The sequence below is a fragment of the Sus scrofa genome, chromosome 10 (assembly GCF_000003025.6).
Source record: "Sus scrofa isolate TJ Tabasco breed Duroc chromosome 10, Sscrofa11.1, whole genome shotgun sequence".
Lineage (NCBI taxonomy): Eukaryota > Metazoa > Chordata > Mammalia > Artiodactyla > Suidae > Sus > Sus scrofa.
In genome coordinates, this window is record NC_010452.4 from 24569663 (window position 1) to 24596107 (window position 26445).

The 26445-nt window shown below is 49.8% G+C and overlaps 1 protein-coding gene across 11 annotated transcripts in view; it reads left to right on the forward strand.

The window, feature by feature from the left end:
• The window catches only part of PPP1R12B (protein phosphatase 1 regulatory subunit 12B), a 173462-nt gene that overhangs the window by 105763 nt on the left and 41254 nt on the right, over positions 1-26445 (forward strand). For all 11 annotated transcript variants that reach the window (XM_021064548.1, XM_021064547.1, XM_013980127.2 and 8 more), the window contains 4 exons: positions 1630-1833; positions 3662-3848; positions 3933-4045; positions 5985-6026. In XM_021064548.1, the coding sequence (XP_020920207.1) occupies positions 1630-1833; positions 3662-3848; positions 3933-4045; positions 5985-6026 (546 nt within the window). The remainder of the gene's footprint in view (positions 1-1629; positions 1834-3661; positions 3849-3932; positions 4046-5984; positions 6027-26445) is intronic.

The window sequence follows — 26445 nt, forward strand, 5'->3', positions numbered from 1 at the left end:
CTGTGAGCCTGTTCCTTTTTTGTTATATTCACTTGTTTATTTTTTAGATTCCATATATAAGTAATATTATGTAGTATTTATTGTTCTCTGACTTTTTCACTTAGCATAATACACTCTGGAACCATCCATGTTGTTGCAAGCTGCAAGCTTTGATTCTTTTTTATGGCTGAGTAATACTCCATTGTCTATCTATCTATCTGCGTACATATATAGATACAGGGTATCCATGTAGATGCAGCAGATTTCTAGATAGAGATGTCTCACATCTTCTTTATCCATTCATCTGCTGATGGACACTTAGGTTGCTTTCACATCTTAGCAGTTGTAAATAATGCTGCTGTGAACATTGGGGTGCATGTATCTTTTAAAATTAGTCAGGTAGACCAGGCATGCTGGTGCTCTGGGCAGGACTGGGTCCTGAGGGTAGTGAGCTAGAGGAAGGATCCTCCAGTGGTGCTGGCCAGTGCCACTGTCCTTGTGGTCGAACCAGCTTCCAAAAATGGCTGCCTCCAGTGTCTTTGTCCCCGAGGTCACAGCCTGCCTCTCTGGGAGGCGCTCCAGGATCAGCAGATGGGTCTGATTCAGGCTCCGTTCAGGTTGCTGCTTCTGTCCCGGAGCAGGTGAGGTTGTGTGCGCCCTTTAAGAGCAGGGTCTCAGAGTTCCCTTCGAGACTTAGCAGTTAACAAATCCGACTAGGGTCCATGAGGATGTGGATTTGATCCCTGGCCTCGCTCAGTGGGTTAAGGATCCAGCGTTGCTGTGAACTGTGGTGTAGGTGACAGATGCGGCTCAGATCTGGCATTGCTGTGGCCTTGTGGCTGCAGCTCTGATTGGCCCTTTAGCCTGGGAACCTCCATGTGCCACAGGTGCTGCCCTAAAAAGCAAAAAAAAAAAGAGAGAGAGAGAGACAGACAGACAGAGTGGAGTCTCTATTTCCCCAGATCCCTGAGCCCCACTGGCCTTCAAAGTGCAGGACCCCTGGCTGGGGAGGCTGGCAGGGGGCAGAGCCGCCCCTCCTACCCTTCTCGGTGTGGTTCTCTTTTGACGTCTTCAGTTGTAGAAGATCTTTTCTGGTCTCGTCGGGTCTTTTCCAGCACTTCTCGTCAATAGTTGTCCTGTCAACCCCAGGTCCTCGGGCTCTGGGAGGAGTGATTGCAGGGTCTTCCTGCTCTGCTGCCTTGGCAGCTCCCTCAGGGTTGGATTTTGCTTGTTTGCCTTTGGTTTTGGTTTTTGGTTTTTGGTTTTGGTGGTTGTCCTAGCCTGGCTCAGTTTTCACTATTTGGAGCCTAGTTCTGCTTTCTGTGAGTAAAATTAAGTTTTTCTGGCATCCCTGGACACGCTCTGTTGGTAACCCTTTGTTCTTGGGAGGGTAGGGAGCTTCCAAGTCGTGATGCTGAGAACCAGGCTGTGGAAGCGCCAGCCTGTCTGCCGGAGCTCGAAGCAGAAATGCTAAAGGGTTATGTTTGAACTGGACCTTGGCTCAGGCCTGGGTCCTCTGCACACCTCACACCTCAGGGGAGCCTCCTGTGGACTTGCTGCTGTTGGATCACCGTGGGCATTTCCTGGTCGCTCATCAAGAGTCACGCCTGGTTAGGATGCAGCCCCTCTGACCTTGTCATCCCTCCCCAGGGTGTGACGCTGACGGACCTTCAGGAGGCAGAAAGGACTTTCAGCCGGGCGAGAGCAGAGCGCCAGGCGCAGGAGCAGCCTAGCCCGGAGCCTGGGCCCCCAGCGGGACTCGAGGGTGGCACCCAGAAGCACGAGCCCTCAGCAGCCCCTGCAAAGGAAGCTGGAGAGAGCCAGTCACCCTGGGGCCAGAGTACGGACGAGGAGGTGAGCGGGCCGGGGGCAGGGTGCCTAGCAGGGCGCGCTGCCTCACTGGGCAGTCACCTGCCGTCCCGCCAGGCAGGGGCGGCTCACAGAAGACGCTGTGTCCATCTTTAGTGCAGTTGAAAGACTTCACAGGACATTCATCCTTAGTCGCAGTTCTTTTCTCTGGGGGTGACATGCTTTTCCAGTCCTCTTAAGGTCGAGTCGCCTGTTAACGTGGCGTTTGTTTTAGGTGTACAGCATGCTGATTTGATGGGTGTCTGTATTGTGAGATGATCTCCAGCCTAAGTTGGGTTAACTCAGTTTAAGCGCCTCTATAAAATTCTAAAACGAGAGGACAAGGTGTGGTTATTGCAAATACAAATCTAAGCCTGTGTTATTTAGTCAGGCCAGGCACTATTGTAACTATTTCTCATTGTTAAATTGTTTACTCCTCGAAACCACCCTCTGTTTAAAGATGCGGAAGTGGGTCACAGAGGCTGGCTGGCCCGGCGCTTCTCACGGCCACGAAGAGGTGGAGCAGGGGCTGCTGATGGGTGGCCTGGCCCCACAGCTCGCTGTCCACCACGTGGACCGTGTGCTCCAGGCTTCCGCAAACCCGAGAGTTTTCAAGGCACCCCTGGCCCTGTGCCACAAGGTGTCATACGGGGTGGGGCGTTTTGACTTAGGTCTCCCTTCTCAGGTGGGCTGGGGTCAAGGTCTAGGTTGTATTTAGGATGAACATAACTCTGCGCTACCCAAGGTTGTTCCACTTCCACCTTTTATCTCTGTAGTTACCAGTGCATCCCCTTCCACTCTCAGAGGTGTCCAGTTGGGATGACAAATCTTATGGTCACCATAGTTACAGGAGAAAGAAACCTTGCCCTTACTTCAAACGGTTCAGCTGCATAAACTGAGGTTCTGTTGTTTATTTTGTTTTTTGTCTCAGCTACTGTTTTTTGAGTACTTATTACTAAGCACCTAACATAGTTCTCTCGTTTAACCCTCACAATCCTCTCTGAGGAAGGTGTTATTTCTGTTTTATATATGAGGAAGCTGAGGCTCAGAGACAGCGAGTCACTTATTTAAGGTCGCACAGCTCATTCATGCTGAAGTTGGAATTTGAGCCACATGCTGTCAGACTCCAAAGCTGGCTGCATTTTACTGCTTCTGTCTCTGATTTATTTTATTTTATTTTATTTTTTTTACCTTTTGTAACAATCCATTTATTTGCAATATTCCTAAAGTTTTACATCTGATTTATTTTAAAAAAAGATATACTACAGTCTCTGCTTTGTAGTAAGAATTTCTCTATTTCTGCATCATCAATAAACCACTTTAAAGTTTATTGTTGAGCTCTGTCTGTCTTAACTCTCAAGGGAAAAAAAATTCGAAGGGGACAGTGAGACATTTTTTAAAGTGTCCATAAGCCTAGTTATGGCACGTTGGTAGAAGGTTCAGAGATTGGGGGAATGCTCAGATTTGATCTGTTTTAACTCCTACATTCTGTTTCTTTGTCTTCCTGAGCTTTTTATTTTCCTTTGTACACCTCAGCTTTCAGGACCCCATCTTAAAAAGGCCAGCACCCTTCCTATTTTCATCCCCAAATCAAAGGAATTTTTATTAACAAGGTTGATGCTTCCTAGTGGCCTTTGATCAGTTTAGGGGTAACTTTCCCGGACGGCTGGCTGTCAACCTGACAGTCACATCAGAGCAGGAATCCAGACGCTGTTTCCCTTGTGCCTCATCGACTAAGCCCCCTGGCATAGAGGAGCCCGTTTTTAATAAAGCTGCAGTCCTCACCCTGTCATTGGACTTGACCTCTGACATCTCATCCTGTGCGTCATTCTAGCCTGTGTATCGTCGCCTGAGGGGTCCAGCTCAGCCAGACAAACCCACGAGCCCAGTGTCTTCTGCACCACAATCCTCTCTCTACACGGGTCCCCACCTGCTCCGGAAAAGTAGGTCTTCAGCCCCCGATCCTGAGAGCTCAGAGGCCACCACGGGCACTGCAGTTGCAAAGGAAATGGACAGAAATGGTATGTCGGGCTTCAGACAGTGCAGCCCTGCCAGTGCACGCGGCCAGATTCTTCAGATCCTTGCCTTCTTTTCTCTCCACCCAGAGGGCGATGAAGTGGGTGTGGACGATCAGTCCACTAACAGGCTGTCCGCTCGGGAGAGGAGGCGGCCCAAGGAGCGCCGGAGAGGCACAGGCATCAATTTCTGGACGAAGGACGTAAGTGGCTGGTCTGTGCTGCCGTCCTTTGAGTTCAAAAGAAAGAGTTCCCCGAGTGTCGTGAGTCTGCAGATTGTCAGGAAGAGGAGCAGGTGAGGAGAGACGGCCCTAGTGTGAGGAGGAGGAGGTGAGGGGAGACGGCTCCAGTGTGAGGAGGAGGAGGAGGTGAGGGGAGACGGCTCCAGTGTGAGGAGGAGAGGGGAGGTGAGGGGAGACGGCTCCAGTGTGAGGAGGAGAGGGGAGGTGAGGGGAGACGGCTCCAGTGTGAGGAGGAGGAGGTGAGGGGAGACAGCTCCATTGTGAGGAGGAGGAGGTGAGGGGAGACGGCTCCAGTGTGAGGAGGAGAGGGGAGGTGAGGGGAGACGGCTCCAGTGTGAGGAGGAGAGGGGAGGTGAGGGGAGACGGCTCCAGTGTGAGGAGGAGGAGGTGAGGGGAGACAGCTCCATTGTGAGGAGGAGGAGGTGAGGGGAGACGGCTCCAGTGTGAGGAGGAGAGGGGAGGTGAGGGGAGACGGCCCTAGTGTGAGGAGGAGGAGGTGAGGGGAGACAGCTCCATTGTGAGGAGGAGAGGGGAGGTGAGGGGAGACAGCTCCATTGTGAGGAGGAGAGGGGAGGTGAGGGGAGACAGCTCCATTGTGAGGAGGAGAGGGGAGGTGAGGGGAGACAGCTCCATTGTGAGGAGGAGAGGGGAGGTGAGGGGAGACGGCTCCAGTGTGAGGAGGAGGAGGAGGTGAGGAGAGACGGCCCTAGTGTGAGGAGGAGGAGGTGAGGGGAGACGGCTCCAGTGTGAGGAGGAGGAGGAGGTGAGGGGAGATGGCCCTAGTGTGAGGAGGAGGAGGAAGAGCAGGAGAGGGGAGTCAGCTCTAGTGTGAAGCTCCCCTGGCATGTTCCCCAGAGCCTGGGGCCTAGGACAGTGTCGAGCCTGGGGGGACAAGCAGCAGATCAGTGGCAAATTTCCACAGCCCTATGAACAGATGTGCCAGGTGCATCAGCTTGTCAGACATGAGCAGCACTCCCTCCCCAGTGGTCCCAGCCAGGCCCACAGCCCTCCCTCCCCAGGGGTCCCAGCAAGCCAAAGTGAGTCGGCTATACTCAGCACCCATGTAAGCAGTTGCCCACCAGCTGTTTCAGGGGCACTGCCAGGATCCCGGGAATTGCAGAATTTCATCTGACTCAGCTTACTCTTTGGAGGAAAAAAGGAACAAAAGATACAAAACAGATTAATTTTGGCTTTTAAATAAAGAGGGGGACCCCATGCTTCCTAATGACAGACGCACTCAGTTCTTTAACACACCCTCTGGTCTGGACCCTGGTCACTCAGCCTTGGTCCTGGCATTGAAAAATCAAGTGGCCAGAGTTCCCGTGATAGTGCAGTGGAAACGAATCCGACTAGTAACCATGAGGTTGCAGGTTCGATCCCTGGCCTTGCTCAGTGGGTTAAGGATCCGGCGTTGCCATGAGCTGTGGTGTAGGTAGCAGATGCCGCTCGGATCCCGCGTTGCTGTGGCTCTGGTGTAGGCCGGCGGCTACAGCTCCGATTCGACCCCTAGCCTGGGAACCTCCATATGCCGCGGGAGCGGCCCTAGAAAAGGCCAAAAGACAAAAAAAAAAAAAAAAATCAAGTGGCCAATATCAGGTCCCCAGTTACCAGTGACTCATTTGAAGTTAGTTGAACCATAGAGTGAGACAAGCAGCGAGACAGCCATCGTCCTCTGTTAGGGACCTTTGGATGGGACCAGATGGACCCATCACTCCTGACAGAGCGAAATGAAGTCTGTCTCAAAGGAGCTGCTTCTCCAACTAGGTTCCCTTGACTTTTGACTCTGGGTGGTCCCTAAGCTGCCCGCACTCAGCCCTCCCTGCCCACACGTGTGATGGATGGGGCTTCAGGAGTGTCTGTGACCATAATTCTCTTGTTTCTTTTCCTCCTTCCTTTTCAGGATGATGAAACCGATGTCTCAGAAGAGGTGAAAAAAGCATGGGTGAGCAGCCAGCCAGTGAGGTGGTCCCTCACGGCCCAGGGTCCCTGTGGGTTCGGCCTGCTTGCATGCGTGCAGTTGAGTTAGAAGAGGCAGGCTCTGCAGATTCGGGTGCAGGCAGAGTGAGAAGGTGGCTGTTGTGCTCAGATATGTGACAGGTGCTGGTGGCTGTACTGTCTTCTTTCTTATGTGCTGTGACAATGCCTGTGTTCTTGAAGAAGTTTCCTGAGCCTCCTGCAGGCTCTAACACAGGCACGGGGGTCTGCCTCTCTCTCTCATGCTCTTGGATTGTGTAAAGTACTTTGAAATCCTCGGAAGAAAAGTGAAGAGATGCTGTTTCTTGCGGGTGTACGTCGTCTCCGGGCTGATAAAGAGGAACACAAACATGAGAGTGTAAACACACAATCCAAAATCACTTACACTTGACTTTGAAATACAGTCTAGCACCTTGGCTCTTGTGTAACTCACATCCCTTAAGGCTTCAGCCAGCTCTTCCCTGCAGTAGAAGCCCGACCCAGACTCCTGCTAATCCCAGGTTCTTACAAGCTACCCACGGGTGATAGGAAGTTAGTGCTTTTTTTTCTTGTCTTTTTAGAGCTGCACCTATGGCACATGGAGGTTCCCAGGCTAAGAGCTGAATCATAGCTACAGCTGCCAGCCTACACCACAGCCACATAAACACCAGATCTGAGCCGCATCTGCGACCTATACCACAGCTCCACCACAGCTCATGGCAACACCGGATCCCCAGCCCACTGATCGGGGCCAGGGATCAAACCCACAACCTCATGGATACTAGTTGAGTTCATTTCTGCTGCACCACGATGGGCGTTCCCGTGCTTTTCTTACTGGTACCATTTTTCAGAAAGGATGGGGTTTAGTTTTAACCAAGTGAGTGGAAACTACATGTACATTTCTAGTGGAAATAGTCTTCAAAGGTGGCCTTTTTTCTACCCTGTAGTTATGTGAAAATATATTCTCAGAATATATTTAATAACCCAGTGAAAAATCAATAGCGAATTCATTTTTGGCAGAGGAAGTAGAAATACCGTATCACGTCCTTGGCCTGTCTGTTGTTTTGGCCAAGATCCGAACAGTAGGTAGTGGCCTCCAGAAAGCAGTGCCTACGGGGAAGCTGGGCTGCTTCCAGGGAGGAGCTGAGGGGGCAGACGCCACACTGGCTGCCCTTGGGCTGGGGTGCAGGCAGCCGTGACTCCGTCCATCGGGGGCTTGGGAAGGCTTTTGGGGACAGAGATCCTGATAGGAGGAGAGTCACCGCGGAGGTCACAGAACACGTCTGAGTGATGGGAGCAGAGCAGTGACGTGGACATGGCCCACGGGGGGCGCCAGGGCGTCCTGACACCCACTGAGAGTCTGGCCGTGCCTCAGCTCTGGTGTCGAGGGGCCCCAGTGTGGTGCTGCCCAGAAGTTCGTCTCAGGACCGGGACTTGACTTGATTGGGGAGGAAACCAGACTGTTGACGTCGTGGCCAGACCGAAAGCTGCTCCCTCATCCAGTTGTTTGAGGCACCTGCTAGTCCTCACTGTCGGTAGCCAACTCCAGCGTCAGTCCAGAGAGCAGAGCGTGCCGGTTGCTAACTGGTAGCTGAGTGTGTGTGCTGAGCCTACGCTCTGGGCACGCTCCAGGCACACTGGCGCCATCTCCACCCCGCGATGCCCAAGGACAGTGGCTTGAGCCAGCATGGGCAAGGCACCCCCTCCAGGAAGGCTTCCTGTCTCCAGGTCAGGTCAGACGCACCTGCTTCTCTCCCTGAGCACCTTCTAACACCAGTAGGCCTGACACCCTGAGCCGCATGGGCGCACAGAACAGTAGGCCTGGTCACTGCAGTCCTGCTACGGGCAGTCGGGAGCGTGTTGTGGCCACTCCCCGTCTCCATGCACTCCATCGGCAGCAGAGACAAGCCAGCCCAGGCAGGCCACTCGCTTAGCCATCAGCACGCATGCCGCTGAAGCCACAGCCATTTTCTCTTGTTGGCTTTGGTGCAGTGGAACCATCTGCTCTTGAGGTCATGACGCCTCCCTTGTCAGTCTTAGCCTGCTCCTTAGGAAAGTGAACTCTCCCCAAGACTCTGATGTCTGCTTTTTCGTTGCAATAGAGCTCACTGTCAGCACACTGCACAGATCTTAAGTACCATCCAGTGAGTTCTAACCACCACTCGAGGGAGAGGCGAGCTCGTCCATCACCTTGACCGGCTCCCTCATCCCCGCCTGCTCTGAGAGGCAGCCACGCTTCTCATCTGTGCCACCGTGGCCTCCTGTTGCCTGGTCGAGAACTTGGCATGTGTGGAGTCCTGCAGTGCTAACATTTCATTTTACGGGTGGAAAGGAAGCTTCAGTGGTTAGTATCTCTGCCCTGTAAACCCAGTCAGGGTTGGAACTAATAACTCCAAAAGAAGGTTCTGCAGCCTCGCCCAGGTACCACAACAGCACCACGATTAAGAAAATATTTTCTTCTTCGGCCTAATCCCTGTCGACAGCATCAGAAGCTGTCTGTATCTGTGTGCGTAAGGAAACCATAGCGAACATTTGTGTCCAGGCAAGAATTGTGCCCAGGAATGGCCCTTGCTTCACTTAGGTGAAGGAGGACAGACCAGGCATGCGTTTCTGAGGGGCTGACACCAAGGGGTGCTCAGAAGGCGGGGACTTTGCTGAGGCCCAGGAGAGTGCGCGGTTTTGGTCAGAACCCATCCCCACCATAAGTCCGTGAACCAGTGAGACCCACCACCAGTGGGCTCAGGCCTCAGCGCCTCCTTAGCAGAGGTGCTCAGGGCAGCCCTGCTTGGTCATGCACATTAGGGGCGAGCCATCTGCAGAAGCCCATCATAGCCTTCATCTTGCCAGCAGAAGAGACCGAGTCCAGATCCCGTGAGGAAGGAAGTTATTCTCGAAAGAGGTGCTGGTTGCCTTTACGGTCCAAAGCGAGCAGGGTGTTTGCTCTGGAGGCAGCTGAAGCTGCGGGCAGTGATGCCTCCGGGCTCTTTTCATCTTCTTTTCCCTGCCTCTTTGGCCCACCTGCCTTGTACTTAACACTGCGTTTTAGCCACTACATTCTTGTTTCCCCCCATTTACTCCTCCCCATTTACTCCTCGAGAGCCAACTTTCCAAGCCAGTTCTGTTGCATAATTGAATTTGTCGCTAGAGGGCACAAGTGGTCAAAAGAAAAGATGTTGGTACACACAGAATGGTGCCCTAAGAAGGTGAACCGGAGACAGATCACTTTCGTTTTAAAGGAATTATTGAAGAATCCAGTTCAGTGCCTGAAAGCTGCCTGCCACCCAGATTGGAGTATCTTAGAATCAGAGGGAACCTGGGGGTCGCCTGGGTGAGGAAGTTGCTGTACAGTTAAGAGAACTGGGGCCCAGACAGGTTAGGCAGCACTTGGGGACGTGGGTGCTCTCCAGGTGAGTGTCCTGGCCCTGGGTCAGGGAGCCTTCTGCTGGGCTGTGGTGGGGCCCACCGGTTTATTATCAGGGACGCAGGTGAGGAGTTACTTCAGGTGAGGTATGGGCGGGGCCCAAGCACAGAAGTGTCTGTCCCTGTGGAGGTGGAATCCACCTTCATGGTTTTGGAGTTTTTATGGAGGCCTCCTCCCAGAGGCATAACTGGTTATTAACTCACTCTCCAGCCCCTCTCCCTTCCCCAGAAGATGGAGGGTGAGTCTGAAAGGTCCAAGCTTCTTTTTTTATTATTATTACTAAAATATGGTTAATGTATGATACTCTGTAAGTTGCAGGTGGACAGTAAAGTGATTACAATTTCTAAAGGCTGTACTCCGTTTATACTCCATTGCACAGTCTCAGCTGTATTCCCATGTTGTACAGTGTAGCCTTATGGTTTATTTTATACCTCACGCTCTGTACCTCGTGGTCCCCCACCCCTGTGTTGCCCCCTCCCCATTCTTCACCTGGTTTTTGCTGAGCAGGTTACTTGTCTGGGTGGGCTTGCAGGGGCATCTCACCTCCTTGAATAAGGAAGGCCCTGAAGGGAAGCTTGAAGGCTACTGAAAGAATCAAGAGTCAGAGGGAGGAGGGTGAGCATTTCCCTCTGACCTTGACACAGGTGGGTGCGTGTGTCTGCCAGGACCTAGGAATTCCACCCCTCAGTTAGGAGGATACTGTTCCTCCGGGGTGCCGTGGCTTTGGGGCCGGTCAGGTGGTATCAGTGTGAGCGTCACACCCTGAGCAGGCAGTGCAGTATCCCGTCCAGAACGGGTCCCTCCAGCAGGGTTCCTCCCTGGCTGAGGAAGTTCTAATGAACAGGCGTGAAGACACCTACCGTAGGTCCCTCCCCAGTAGCCTGCTGGCAGAGAGAACTTGGTAAAGCGTTCCAAGAGGTGTATGCAATTAAATGTAAGATTTTCAAATCAAGTAAAAGATCCAAACAAATCTGCTGGCAAAGCTTGGTTTCGAACTAAGCTTCAATAGGAAATAAAACTTGCCGGGGGAGCCATGGCCCCAGAAATGTCTCTAATACCAGAAGCCGCTCAACACATTGCCTGTTGTGTCCTGCCTTCTCCTTTGTAACTGTCTTCTCATTTATTCGCTGGACAGGTACTTTTAGGTGCCTGTTGCTGTCAGGCGGTTTAGATCTGGGGGATGCAGCAGTGAACAAAAGCCTTGCTCTTGTAGTGGTGAGGTTCTAGTGAAGGAGGAGGGCAGCACATCAGATGAACGTGCACATGCCTGGTGCCTGGAAAGGTGGAATGTCACGTGGGCGGGGTGGGGCACCCTGAGCAGGTGGCTGCGGCGGCGGCAGGAGGAGCTGAGAGGACAGCACTCACCCTCGACTTGCAGGCAGTGAGCTGGGGGCCCCGAGGGTGAGCACAGATCAGAGGGGACAGACCTGGGCAGGAGCTGGCTGCCAGGCCAAGGACAGATAGTGACCTGTGTGAAAGAACATGAGAGCCCAGCTGCAGGCAGAGGGCCCTGGCTTGTGATCTGCGTGTTCGAGCAGCGCGTTGGGTTGGTGCAGAAGAGTGGTAGCGTCATGCTTAGGTCTCAAAGGGTTACCCTGCCTGCTGTTGTCAGAGCACCCTGGTGGGTGGTGGGGGGCTGGGTGGGCATTGGTCAAGAAGCTGTGCCAATAATGCAGGGCCAGAGCTTGGGACCAGGGTGATTGCAGGTAGGAAGGGGGCTGGGTTTTCATACTCAGGATGTATTTTGAAATGAGAACCAACAAGATTTCCGTCAGATTGGATTTAAGGTGAGAAAAACAGGGGGTCAAGGTTGAAAAATGGGGTCAAGCCGAAGCAGCTGGAAGGATGGAGTTTTCTTGCTGTGCGTGAGATGAAGCCTCTCAGGGCGGAGCGCTGACTCTGATGGGCAGGGAGGGCCCTGGAGTTCAGGGGGACAGTGCAGACTGGATGTCAGCAAATACACAGAGTGGATTTACAACCACGATACTGGAATTGGTCACCAAGGGAGTCAGTGTCTCAGAGAAGGGGCTGTGGACGGAGCCCTGGGTGCTGCGTCACAGAGGAGCCGAGGCGGGGTAGCACGTGCCCTGGGCACACAAGTGCAGCTCACTCTCCAAATAACCCACTGGACAGAACGCCCAGAGCAGCCACTAGTTTTGTTGCTGCCTCCCTGTTTTTTCTCCACTAGTACAGGAATGTTGATAAAGGAGCCTCGTGGTCCCAGAGCAGCGGCTGGCAGCCTCGGAGATGAAATTGCAGCCTCTCTGCAGACCTGCTTAGAGCCCGTGAAGGCCAGGGTGTCGCAAGACTGGTTTGGTTCAATGAGAGGAATTCTGTTGCTTAACCGTATCTGCAAATGATCCTTTAAGCCAACTCGGCTTTTGGTTCCCTTTGCTCTGCCTCGCTGTCCTCAGTTTTATGACATCTTTGAATAACTAGCACCCATTTCACTTAAGAAGAGGCTGTCTTTGGAAAACTTAATCCTGGACGCTCTTCATTGCCAAGCCCCGACTTAGCTCTGTGACGGTTAGAATGAGTCATAAGCCTGGTATTTTAGACCTGAAAGAAGCTTTAACCTTCTCATTTTATAGATCACAAATGAGGCCCAGAGAGACATGTACGTAGCACAGCTGTGTTCCTCGTCCAGGGCTGTGCACCACCTCAGTCCCGGCCCCGGCCTTTCCGTGTCTGTGGCATGTGGGCAGGAGCCGCGGGCGCAGCAGCGAGACCCCCAAGGCAGACGCTGCTCGGCCTCGGATGCCTTGGGCTGAGAGGCTGCAGCCTCCTCACCTGTCAGTGATAGCCTCTCCCAGGAAATAGAACGAGCTCTTGCATTTAAGTAGTCAGCGATGATTTTCCAAACCTGTAGGTTCCTAAATCTGGAAGAGAGTAAAGCTTTTGGAAGATTCTTACTGATCGTAGAATTGTGTGACTTTGAAATCAATTATGAGTTGATTCCTTAAGCATGGATTGTCTGGAGAGTCCAAAAGGACTCAGACTCCTCCAGAATGCCAGCATGTGCACCTGATGAATTTTGAGAAACAAATCTGCAAAGATTGCCGAGGTAGGAGAGAAAGGAGGCAGAGAGGAAGGAAGGAGAACCCAGCATCCCTTGTGTTGCCCGGAGCCCTTTCGACCCCTGATCCCTCCCAGCCCCCAAGCGCTTCCGAGAGCAGGCCTTCCTCCTTATGCCCCGTCACCTCCCACGCAGGCCCTCCTGTGTTTGTGCTTGTGTTTCCAGCAGTTGTAGTTTCATGGATCTTTACTCCTACAGATCCCGCTCACTTTCTTAGAGTAAATAAAACCCTTTTTCCTATTTACTCTACTTCTTCACAGCTTGGCTTCTGGCTGTTTGCTGGATCTTCTCCCCTGTCTCAAGCAGTGTTTTTCATCTCCTTACTTAATCTCGTGAGGCCCCTTTATCTGCTGGAGGGCAGCCAGCGATTTTCTGTCCACCCTCCACATGGGCAGTGTCCTCGCCAGCCTCCTTTTAGGTAGAATCCTGGGACTGTTTTGCTTTCCTCCTCTCCGCACACGACTGCCTAATATGGTAAGGTATGTCCCAGGCAGGCCCGTGCCGCCAAGCTGGACCGTGGCTGAGCTTCAGGAGGCCGTAGGTGCGCTCTCAGAGCTGTGATTTATGTAGGAAGGTGCTGCTTTTCACAGGAGTCCGTAAAGCAGCCGTGATCTTTTTTTAAAAAAGACTGCAAAGACACGATAGATTTTCCTCCCTCAGCTTCTTTAAATTTAGCCAGACAGGAGGACAAGGAAGGAGACGGAAAAGGGCCATTGGCTTGTCCCCAGAGTGAGAGAGGCTGGGAAGGCAGAGGAACTGGACGGTCCCGCTCCCGAGGGGAGAGTTAACGAGCCGTGGCCACTGGGAACAGCGACCCCCCGGGAGAGCGGGGGTGTGCCGAGACTGTGGGGAGCCGCCTCTGTCAGAGGGCCCCAGGGGTCTTCTCCAGCCAGGACCCCACCTTCGCCAGTATGGCCTCTCCTTTCACTGTGCAACTGTAGTTCTTAAAATACTGCAGAGGCTGGGATTTTCTATATATGGGTCGTGCTTGTGCCTTGCTGTAGTCAGGCTGAATAAACCATCTTAAGAACAGCATTTCTTTTGGCATCTTCCTTTTAAGGACTCTATTAATTTTAGGTCGTGCTGTTGCCAAGCAAATCTCAGTAATCAAAGCACATGTATTCCTTTGAGACCCTATGAGTTTGGACCCAGTGTCCCGTTACATCAGCGAATTCTGCTTTAGTCAGAAATCTTTTCTGAGGTAGGATAACTTGACCTTCCAGGTATCTAGGCTTTGCTCAAACATCTCATCCAAGCGAAGCAGAAGGGTTATCAGCTACTGCAGGTAGTGCAGTTAACCTCGTCACCTCTTCTTTTATTCCAATTTTGTCTGCTCCTGACCGCCTTCAAGGTATTACTTTTGCTGGTGACCTGTGACCTTGTGTGTCTTCGTTGGAGGGACACCAATGAGCTTGAAACTCTGCTGGAAGTTGTTTTTTATGATTATTAAGGTCGTACATTTCATCATAGAAGTTACGAAGTATAGAAAAGTGTAAAGAGCGCCTCTAGAGGTGGTTGAACTTTTAGGGGGTCCCCATGCTGGCAGCGCCCTCCATGCATTTAGTGGACAGGGGCTGGGGACAAGCACTGGTCCTGCCGCTGGACTTCTGACCGTCCCCCGGGACAGCCATAAAGACCTTTCTACTATCTGCATTCAAAACCAGAGTTGGTTTTATGTATAAACTCACATCTTTTGGCAGAGGTTCTAAAAGCTCAACCGCCACATCATTTGAGGAAAGACCATAGCTTAGTTTTGCTCACCCCTACAGGAGTGCCACTTATACAATGTCATCATACGACACACAGCCCCACTTGCACGGCGTCGTCACACGGCACACTTACACACACACACACTCGGAGCCCGCAGTTGCCGTCTACCTTCGGGATGTTTCCGGGACGCTTTCAAGCCTCCGACCACTCACTTCATTGTGCCTTCTAGCATCATCGGCCCCAAACTGACACATCGAAAGACATTTCATTACAAATGATGTTCCTGTTGTTTCTCCTTCATGTTTTTTAATTGATTTTTGTGATTTTTATCTTAGTTTTACATCTAAGAATTTCATTTCAAGATGGTCAAAGTCAATGGGGGATAGGAAATATTTGTTATAAAAGGGGATTTACACCACTATAAAGAACACCAAAAAAAAAAAGTTATTTAAGGCATAAAAATCAAAAGAAATTATTAACATTCCGGTAAATTTCCTGCTGGTCTTTTCCCTAAGAAGTTTTGTTTTTTTGTTTGTCCCCAAGACCAACTAATGACATTCTTAAGAAAAGGATCAGTTTTCACCCTGCGTGTTCCTGGGGCCCCGTCATTACCACAACCACACTTTCATGAGCTTGTCTTCAAAGGCCTTGGGCTTAGCTTCCTAAGGAAGGAGTGGGTCTTGCTGGCTTTGCCCTGGAGAACCTCCAGGGGTAATTGTCCCCCTTCAGTGGGGGGTCTGAGGGTTGCGTTGCCTTGGTTACAGGCGCCTGGGTTTCTTCTGTTGTTAGCATGGTAGGGGAGCTTTAACCATGGCTTAGGCTTAGTTAATGTCAGTGTTCTAGCCTCATGGTCGAGTAAAAAGCTTAGTGTGGGATTTGCAGCTCTTTTTCAGCAAATGAAGTGTTTATAGATTTGCCCCAGCAGGAATATTGAGCTCTAGGCACTAACAGATGTTACCTTTCAAAGTGTTCGTCTGGGAGGACTAGAGGGTCTGGTGTCTGGGGTGAAAATGTCAAAGTGAACGGTCATAACTTACCAGTCTGCATTTTCTCCCTTTTCGTTTGCAGTCCAGCAAGTTTAAGAACCAGCAGACATTTAGGGACATGCATCTATGTCATTAAAACCCCGTAACATTCTCTCCAGACCTGAGTAAGTTAGCTAAACGTTCACACAGGAGGGCCTTAACAGGGTGTGCTTTCCTTGAAGACTTTGTTCTGAGCTCATACCGTGAACTCTCCCAGTGTTATTGATGACTGAGAGGAAAGAAGGGAGGTTTTGAAAAGCCCTTCAGCAAACTCACGGCTCCAACTAAAATACCTCGTGTGGTCTTGGAGCTCATAGCTCCGGTTATGTTCCTGAAGTTTTTTTCAGGTTATAGAAGCATTTTAAGAGGAAAATAACATCTGGATATTATATAAGTAAGTTTATGCTTTGAAATGGTGCTTTACCTGGACGTCAGGGGACTTCCAGAAGCAATTCACTGGAGTTCCTTGGTCGCTCAGCGGGTTAAGGATCCAGCGTGGTCACTGCTGTGGTGCAGGTTTGATTCCTGGCCCAGGAACTTGCACATGCTGTGGGCGCAGCAAAAATAAACCAAAAAAAACACCCCCCCCCCCCAAACAAAATGTGATTCAGCAAATGGCAGTCGGGGGGCTGAGTGGTACCCAGGGCTCGGGCTTCCCTCCCCCGGTGTGAGCAGCCGGGCCGCCTGCTGGCTGTTGAGGAGACCCGTGGGGGTGGGGCAGCCTGGCCTTCACCTTGGCACACAGCACACTAGGTCAGGGCTCAGCAGACTCTTTATGTAAAGGGGCTGATAAGAAATATTTTCCACTTTGCGGGCCGTGTGGTCCTTCACCACTACTCCAGTCTGCTGTCACAGTGGGCAGGCGGCCATAGACAACAGGTCACCACCAGGAGTGACTGTGTTCCAATAAAGCTTTATTTGTAAGAGCGGCTGGTGGGCTGCACTTGAGCTGCCCTCCGCCTGCGGGCCAGGCCACAGCTAGGCGGCCTCTGCCCCAGGTCACCGATTCAGAACGTGTCTGCTGAGGTCAGCGTGACTCCAAAGCCCGTTTTTCTCCCCTCGGAGCCCTTGGGTGACTCAGCATCTCTCTGATTCTGGAGCAGCCCAGCCAGCGGTGGGCGGGGCCCTGGAAAGGCTGGTGGGTTTGGGTCCTGCTGCAGGAAGCTCCGGGCGGAGCTCCCTGAAGGAAGGCGTCAAGGCGGGGTCTCGTCCCTGTGATCTAGATGTCGCTCCTCCGTCTGATGGTCGGCTCTCCCAGTCTGTCCCTTCTCTGCCCTCCTCCTTTGAACCTGTCCCCTCCTGCCTCCTGGAGACCTGGCGTCGAAGCCAAAGTCACGGTTGGACACTTGACCCTGGAGAAATTCAGCTTTTTGTAGACAGACAGAGACCATAACCGAGTTGGCTGCTAAGGCTCACTGATTGCTGTGTGAATTCCTCGGGAGTAGACTGTGGAATTGAGTGTCTTTTTGCCTTGTTAACCTCAGTCTGCAGAATATACGCAGGAGACCTGGCGGGTGGCAGAAATGGTGAAAGCTTTGAACTGAGCTTACTTGAAAGGATAGTTAAAAGGAGTCGATTTTTAGAAAGAAGCTAAAATGCTGATTCTTCCGCAATCTTAAGGGGAGAAATGGTGAAAGCGGACAGCGTCTGCGGCAGTAAAGGCTCATGTTGGATGCTGGGGCTGATCGCGGGTGACTACCGTTGATTGTGTGCCGAGTAAACAAAGCCAGACCTGCCCTTGAGAGCACAGGTCTGCCTGATGTGTGGCCTCTTGGGAATAAAACAGTGAACTGTCGTTTGGGTACCTCAGAGCTCAGGGCGGCTTGGGCCTGACACCCAGCAGGCTGATGGAACTGGTAAAGCCTCTGTCCTCAGCTTCCTCTGACATGTCAGTGAGGATCACTGGGCTCACGTGTTCTCATTGTAGATTTTCAGGCCTCCCGCCCGTGTGCTTCTGAATTGGGAGGGATGTGGTGTGGAGGATGGAAAGCCTGGGAACCCATGCCATGAAGTCCCCAGGTGACCGTCAGCGGGCAGGGTCCGCAGACCTAGTCTTGAGGTAGATGAGTGTCATCATTAAAGAGCAGGGTTCCCGCGGCACAGAGAGCTCAGAGCCAGGCCTCCCCGCTTCCCTCCAGAGAGACACGAGACCCCCAGAGGCCGCGTTCTCTTGGTCTCTGGGACAGTCCCCTCCATGCAGGGCGTCTTCTGCTCACCCAGCAGCCCTCCTGTGTGCAGGCAGCAGAGGTACATGTGGGGCAGGCAGTGCTCCCGGCCTGGCGTGTGTCCTCAGGGGCGGGAAGGGTCCTGCTAGCCACCCAGGGGGGATTCCTGCTGGGCAGTGTGCCTGGGGGTGCTGAGGGTGAGCGTCTTAGGGATGGTATTTCTTGCCAGCAGGGCTGGGTGATGTTTCTCGGGAGAAGAGCGCAGCCAGTACGGATGGGCTGCGGCCGAGTCCTAGCTTCCTCCAGGAGGCCCTCCTTCCAGTGCAGTGGAGAGACACAGACAGGCCCTGGCTCCCAGCAGGAAAAAGGAGTCGCTCTGATCTGACCCTGGGACACACGTGAACACAAGCACTCACGCGTGCTCCTCTACGCAGAGGGCAGTCAGAGCCCAGATGGAAGGCAGTGTGAACTGAAGGGGGAAAGCCAAGAAGGACAAAATTGGGCAGGATGTGGTCTTCCCAGGTGTGGCAGGGGAGCGGGCCAGGGAGCCGGGCGCTTGGGAATATGCAAGTGGGCAGAAACAGCGCTGGCTTTGGAGCCACCAAGGAGTTGGTGCTTGGTCATGGCTCTCAGCTGGTGCATAGTCCAGACTGTCTCATTTCTCTGACGTGTTTCTGCCTTTTGTGTTGAGCTTATTCGTTTATCGGATGCTTTAGAAAGAAGGCCTAATTCAGGATTAAGAAAGGTCTGCTTAAGCCACCCCAAGATTATCTGACTATAAAACTGAAGTTTTTGTAGAGGGCAGTTGTGGGAAACTGCCCTGGGTTCCAGGTTCATCAGGAATGGCTTCCTAGGGAGTTCTGGTCGTGGCACAGCAGAAACAAATCCAACTAGTTTCCGTGAGGACACAGGTTTGATCCCTGGCCTCACTCAGTGGGTTGAGGATCCGGCGTTGCCGTGAGCTGTGGTGTAGGTTGCAGACGCGGCTCGGATCCCGAGTTGCTGTGGCTCTGGCGTAGGCCGGTGGCTACAGCTCCGATTCGACCCCTAGCCTGGGAACCTCCATATGCCGCAGAAGCGCCCAAAGAAGTAGCAAAAAGACAAAAAAATAAATAAATAAATAAAAAGCAAAAAACAAAAACTATAAATGAGAATGAGATGAAGTAGGATTTTTTTTCACCAACCAAAATAGGAGCTTTTGAAAAGGTAAGCATTTAGGTGAGAGTACAATGAAATGGGCCTTCTCATATCACACGTGCTGGGAACGCAACTCAAAACTTTTTCCATTCGGGAAAGCAAATTGCCAAACCATCAAAGGCCCCAAATTGATCCAGAAATGTTCATTTTTGGGAATCTGTCTCTAGGAAACAGTCCTAAATTTAAAAAGAAAGAAAGAGGAAGAAAAGAAAAGCTTTACGTACAGAGCTTTCCACCACGAGGTATATTGTATGTATGAGGCTCTGTGGACACGTCATATAGTAAACACTCGCATGCCTTTCTCGTGGGAGGTGCCTGAATCAAGCAGCCTGAGTCCACTTAGCTGTGTGCCCTAGTGGAAAAGCCGGGGACAGCCCAGTGTCCAGTGCTCTGGCAGTAGTCAGCAAGTCGGTGACTCACCCACGCACGCGGTGGGCGCCGTGACTCATAGTTGCTCTGCCGTCCCTGACAACTCACCATTTCGGGATGTTTCCTTGGAACAGCCTGGAGCACGAGGCAGCCGTTCAAAATGAGCTGCAGAGCGTGTAGGACCCTGGAGAAATGGTTACGATCCAGGTTACTGGGTGAGCTGGGTCCACAGTTCATCTCTGATACACGTGCATGTGGGGGCCCGGGGCGGGGGGCAGCCCTGGCCAGAGACCAGCAAAGTCACTGAGGGTTAGTGGAGAGACTCGGTAGGAGTGACTGCTTTCTACTTGTCGTTATTATCTGAATTTTCTTTAATGAGCCCCTGTCACTCGTATGATTTTTTTCCCCCAAGTGCTTTGACAGCACAGGCTTTCAGAAAGCAAAGCCTTGGCAGTGAAGTGAGCTGTTTCCCTCCCTCTGACTGTCACCTGTTTGTGCCTCATGGACAGACTGCCGGGGGACAGGAGTCCTTGGGCACTGACCCCGCGGCGTCTGTCCACGCGCAGCGTGGGGGCAGCAAGGTGCCTTTCCTCACGTGCTGGAGTGTTATCTGAATGCTGCCTGGGACTGCCTGGCCGAGGCCGCCCCTGTGATGTGGAAAGGTTGGAGCTGCTGGTGCCTGTGCTGCAGTCAAACGGTTCATTTCGGGGCCCCAAAGCCAAAGCTCCGGGAAGCTCTGCGGGTTCCTCCTGAGTTCTCCTGCCCCCAGAACCTCTCCTCCTCCAGCACCCCCTTCTCTCCATTTCCATCCACGTGGGGTTTATCTCTGAGCGGACTCTCTAAGCGGGTGGGGTCAGCACTCTCTCCTCCTGTAATTTTGCTGCGTGCTGCTTAATTTTGTTGTCTGTACTTGGAGCTGGGATTTTGGATTTATTTTTGGTGTCTTCTCGACTTTCAAGCCAAACACGTTTGTAGCAAAGACAGCTTTGCCTTTGTTGTGTCTGGAACTTGTGTGTAGGGATTTGTTTTGGTCTGGGTTGGTTTGCTCTTTTCTATTTAAGGCTTAGGCTATGTGTATACCTCTTGGAAGTGTCACCCAGGGACCAGGCCCAGCAGGTGTGCTTTGCAGAGTGGCGACCAGACAGAAGGCGCACAGCCTTTCGTCACTCAGCAGACTGAGGACGCGGCATATTCACCAGGTACCACACTGTTGAGGTCACACAGAGTTATTTCTGGAAGGCCCTTGAGAAACTGTTGTAGCCCAGCTCCCTTATTTTATAGATTAAAAAGCTGGGGCCCCAAAGGGGACGTGGCTTAACCCGAGTTGTGCCAGGACCTCGGGGCAGAGTGAAAACCGGCCTGTCATTCCCGGACTCCCCCCTACCCCCCGCCCCACGTCCCTCCCCCATGTTGGGAGGGTGCCTCCTGGTCAGGAGTGCTGGCCGCCCTGGCTCCTCCTGGGCTGGGGAGGGACTCTCTTCCTCTGCTCCTCCGATTCTGTTTACTGGAAATGGGGTAGTGTTTGTCACAGGGTTTACAATAGAGTCTGCTGCTGTCCCAAGTTCATTACCTTTTTGAAGTCACCTTGCTCTGCACCTCATTTTCCAATATATCTTTTACGTAGTTCAGTCCACACAACCTCCAATGATATTCCTCCACTACAGTTAATTTGAGTTTGAACTTCGTATATGTTTACTAATGTTTAGCGAGTTTAGGAGAACTGAGCTTCTATTATTGCAGAGGTAAAAAGCCTTACTATTTAAGACGCATAGTAAGGATGCCAGACTAGGGACCCTAATCCTAGCCCTCCATTCCAAAATTTAGTGATAGGTAAATATTTTTTAAGGATTTTTAAAAATGCATAGTGATACTTCAATACCAGGAAAAAAAAGTCACTTTCAACCAATAATGGCAAGAAAAGCCAATGTGGTGGGGGAGCGATGGTTGGCTGTAGGCAGTAGAAACCAAGGGTTTTTTTCGTGGAAAGCAGGCAGCAGGAATAATGCACAGTAGTCAGGACTTTTCAAGAAATGAAGGTAGGAATCCTCAGAATAGAAAACCTCAGCATGTGCAAAGCAGGATAGAAAACCCCACAACTAATGATTTCCATAGTGAAGTTGTAGGACCATTCCTGATAGAGGTACTCCGCCACAAAGTAGTCCTCAGACTGACCTCAGAAAACAAGGTGGTACTTTCACAGTGCTGTGGGAAGACAGCTAGGAACCTGCAGTCCATACAGTGATCTATATACACAACACGTGCAAAGTAAGGGAGCTCTCACATACCGAGGCTGACCTCAAAACCCACACACCCGTGCTGATGAAAGAATTGAAGAATGTTCTTCAGCAAAAACAAGTGGACTGGAGCTCCCGCTGTGGCACAACAGGATCGGCGTCGGCTTGGGAGCGTTGGGACATGGGTTCGATCCCCAGCCCGGCACAGTGGGTTAAGGATCCGGCATTGCTTCAGCTGAAGCTTCATTCACAGCTCAATTCAGATCTGATCCCTGGCCCAGGAGCTCCTTATGCTGCAGGGCGGTCAAAAAAAAAAGTGGAATACAGGAAGTAAAAACTGTTTGATGATAAAGCTAATTTTTTTTCTTATGTTTAAAAAAACTGGATCTAGGAGTTCCTTTTATGGCTCAGCAGGTTAAGAACCCGACTATTATCCATGAGGATGTGGGTTCAGTCCCTGGCTTCACTCAGTGGGTTAAGGATCCGGCATTGCCATGAGCTGTGGTGTAGGTCACAGATGCAGTGTGGCTCCTGCATTGCTGTGTGGCTGTGGTGTAGGCCGGCAGCTGCAGTTCCGATTCAACCCCTGGCCCAGGAACTTCCATATATTGCAGGTTATACCCTAAAAAAAAAAAAAAAAATTGAATCTAGAATTCTAGCAATGATAATGTGATATTAAAGATGTGTCCTACAGTCCTTGTTTAGAGAAGAAAAGATACTGATTAACATCATACAGTTTTAAGAAGAAATGTACTTAGTGTATTAAATATAGTTTATATACTTTAAAGTGTATATACTTTAATGTGTATTAAATGTAGGAATAAACAGTAAAGTAATATAGAGATAGAAGCTTCAACTCTTAAATCATAGAGGAAAAACAGATAATTTTTAAAATTCATGCACTCCATATAGTGAAAGACAGAAGAAAAGAAGCAAAGGGAAAAATAGTAAATAGGAGATAAAAGTAAAATGTGAAAATAGCCGTAATGAACATAAATTTACCTATAAAACCAGGGAGACACTCAGACTGTATTATTTTACTAATAGTTGCCTTCAAAATAGTACTGGATAATAAGAAATAAAAGGGGTGGATATGTGCAAATACTCACCAAGAGAAAGTCAATATGGAAACATTAATATCCATCAGAAGGAGTTCCCGTCGTGGCGCAGTGGTTAACGAATCCGACTAGGAACCATGAGGTTGCGGGTTCGGTCCCTGCCCTTGCTCAGTGGGTTAAGGGTCCGGCGTTGCCGTGAGCTGTGGTGTAGGTTGCAGACGCAGCTCGGATCCCACGTTGCTGTGGCTCTGGTGTAGGCCAGTGGCTACAGCTCCGATTAGACCCCTAGCCTGGGAACCTCCATATACCGCAGGAGCGGCCCAAAGAAATAGCAAAAAGACAAAAAAAAAAAAAAAAAAATCCATCAGAAGATAATATTAAGCAAAAAGCATCAAATGACAGGAAGATATTTCTTGATTGTGAAAAAGGAACAATCCACAAAGAAGTTATAAAATAATGGACTGTAGACACTGAAAATATAGTCTCAAAATTTAGAAAACCTAAGTTGTCAGAACAACAAAGAAATAGTATGTTCACAGTCAGAGTTGCAGATTTTATAATCTCTCAGAAATGAATATGTCAAACAGACAAAAGTACTGAAGGACATAAAGGATTTAAACAACACGACGAACCAGTAAATATAAAGCACCCGTGGAATGTGTGCACCGTGAGGACCACGCCAAATTAAAAATCAGCATCCTCTCATTCTCTCATCAGATATTTATGGAGCCTGATATTTGCCTTGCATTATTCTAGGCACTTGGAATCAATTAGTCAACAAAACGAAGAGCCTGGACTCAAGGCAGCTTACATTCCAGCAGGGAGTCGAGGGAGGAAGCAGACAGCAAACAATAACCATAATGATGTTATAACATGTCAGACACTAACAGGTACAGTTTGGGGCAAAAGGAGTCAGATATGAGCTTTGGGTAGAGAGGACAGGTTGTATCAAAGAGAGTGAGTAAATCTTGCTGATGGACCGAGATATGAACAAACCATTGAAGAAGCCAAGTAAGTTGGCCACAAAGTTCTAAAATAATCACTCTAGGAGTTCCCGTCGTGGCCCAGTGGTTAGTGAATCCCACTAGGAAACATGAGGTTGCGGGTTCGATCCCTGGCCTTGCTCAGTGGGCTAAGGGTCCGGCGTTGCCGTGAGCTGTGGTGTAGGTCACAGACGCGGCCCGGATCCCACGTTGCTGTAGCTCTGGTGTAGGCCGGTGGCTACAGCTCCGATTGGACCCCTAGCCTGGGAACCTCCATATGCTGCGGGAGCGCCCCAAGAAATGGCAAAAAGACATAAATAAATAAAAATAAAATAATCACTCTAGCTTCTGGATTAAGATTGGATTTGAGAAAAGAGCAGAGGTTGGAGGACCATTGTAGTAATCCAGGCAAGAGATGCTGGGGGCTTGGGTCATATGCTGGCAGGGGAGGTGCTGAGAGTTGATAAGGTTCTGGACATAAGAAAAACACAACAGTGCAAACCCTGTGGGATGCAGCAGAAGCAGTTCTAAGAGGAAAGTTTATAACAATGCAAGACTTAGGAAATAAGAAGAATCTCAAATAAACAACCTAACCTTAACCTAAAGGAGCTAGAAAAAGAATAAACAAAACCCAAAGTTAGTCGAAGGAGAGAAATCATAAAGATCAGAGCAAAAATAAAATGAAATTGAGATTTAAAAAACAATAGAAAAGAACAATGAAATTAAGAACTAATTCTTTAAAAAGATAAAATGGATAAACCTTTAGCTAGACTCATCAGGAAAAAGGAGAGGGCCCAGATCAATAAATAAAGGAAAAAGAAGTTACAGCTGACACCACAGAAAAACAAAGGATCATAAAAACTCCTGTGAGCAACTATCCGCCAATTAAAGGGAAAGCCTAGCAGAAATGGACAAATTCCTAGAAATGTGAATCTCCCAAGACTGAATCAGGAAGAAATAGAAAATAGAAACAGACCAATTACAAGTACTGAAATTAAATCAGTTATTTTTACAACTCCCAAGAAGCAAAAAAGTCCAGGACCAGATGGCTCAAACATTTAGAGAAGAGTTAGCACCTATCCTGAAATTATTCCAGAAAAAATTTGAAGAGAAACGAACACTTCCAAACTCATTCTGCAAGGCCACCGTCATTCTCATACCAAAACCAGACAAAGCTGTCTCACACACACACACACATACATTACAGGCCAGTATCACTGATGAACGTGGATGCAAAAATCCTCAACTAAATATCAGCAAACCAAATCCAACAATACATTGAAAGGATCAAACACCATGATCAGGTGGGATTTATCATAGGCATGTAAGGATGGTTTGATAATACCCTTAAATCAGTGTGATACCCCACATTGACAAGTTGAAGAGTAAAAGCCATACGATCATCTCAATAGATACAGAAAAGCTTTTGACAAAATTCAACATCCATTCTGATAAACTCTCCAGAAAGTGGGCACAGAGAGAACCTACCTTAAAACATAATAAAGCCCATATATGACAAACCCAAAACTAACCTCATACTCAGTGGTGAAGAACTGAAAGCATTTCCTCCAAGATCAGGAACAAGACAAGGATGGCCCCCCTGCCACTTGTATTCAATGTGGTATTGGAAGTCCTAGATAGAGCAGTCAGACAAGAAAAAGAAATAAAAGGAATCCAAACTGGAAACAAAGTAAAACCGTCACTCTTTCAGATAACATGTTACCCTACACAGAAAATCCTAAAGATGCCACCAAAAAGCTACCATAACTCATCAGTGCACTCGTTAAAATTGCAGGCTACAAAATTAATACACAGAAATCTGTTACATCTTTTTTTTTTTTTTTTTTTTTTAATGGCTGCACCTGTGGCATATGGAAATTCCTGGGCCAGAAATTGAATCCAAGCTGCAGCTGTGGCAACACTGAATCATTTAACCCATTGCACCAGGCCATCAAACGTGTGCCTCCACAGTGACCCGAGTTGCTGCAGTTGGATTCTTAACCCACTGCACCATAGCAGAACTCCTGTTGATTTCTATACACTAACAGTGAACTATCAGAAAGAGAAATTAAGGAAATAATCCCATTTACCATCACATCAAAAAAAATAAAATACCTAAAAGTAGACCCCTAACGAGGTAAAAGACCTGTACTTTGAAAACTACAAGACACTGACAAAAGAAGATGAAACAAACAGATGAAAAGATATACCATATTCATAAATTGGAAGAATTAATACTGTTAAAATGACCTTACCGCAGTCCCCTTTGTGGCTCAGTGGGTTAAGAATCCGACTAGTATTTGTGAGGATGCGGGTTCAATCCCTGACCTTGCTCAGTGGGTTAAGGATCCAGCATTGCTATAAGCTGCAGTGTAGGTCAGCAGATGTGGCTCAGCTCTGTTGCTGTGGCCGGCAGCTGCAGCCCCAATTCAACCCCTAGCCTGAGAACTTCATATGCTGCAGATGCAGCCCTAAAAAATTAAATAAGTGAAAAAAATGATCTTACTGCTGAGGGCAATTTACAGATTCAACACAATGCCTATCAAAATACCCATGGCATTTTTCACAGAGCTAGAACAAATAATTTTGAAATGTGTATGGAGATACAAAAGACCCTAAATAGAGCAATCTTGAGAAAGAAGAACAGAGCTGGAAGAATCACACTCCCTGCTTCAAACTATACTACAAAGATACAGTCTTCAAAACACTATGGTACTGGCACCAAAACAGACACATAGATCAGTGGAACAGGATAGAGCCCAGAAACACACCCATGCACTTAGAGTCAGTTGATCGATGATGAAGGAGGCAAGAATACCAAATGGAGAAAAGACAGCCTCTTCATTAAGTGTGAGGACTAGACTACTGCAGGCCGAACCCCAGGCCACTGCAGTACTGGGGAGGGGTGGGAGCACAGCCGGTGGGCAGGTGTGTGGTGTCCTTCCCGGTGTGAATGAGAAGAATGGACCAAGAAGGACACATCTGTCGCTTCACTTCATGTTTCTGATCCGTGGCCGAGTAAGCACCGGCCCAAGGTTGTGTCGGTGAGGTGGAATGGGGAGTCAGGCTGTGGTTTTGAAATGGTTGGGGGAGAAGAATGAGAAATGCTGATAAAGGTCTTTTTTTAAAAAAAAAAAAAATAAGTTTTACAGCAAAGGGGGCAGAGAAAT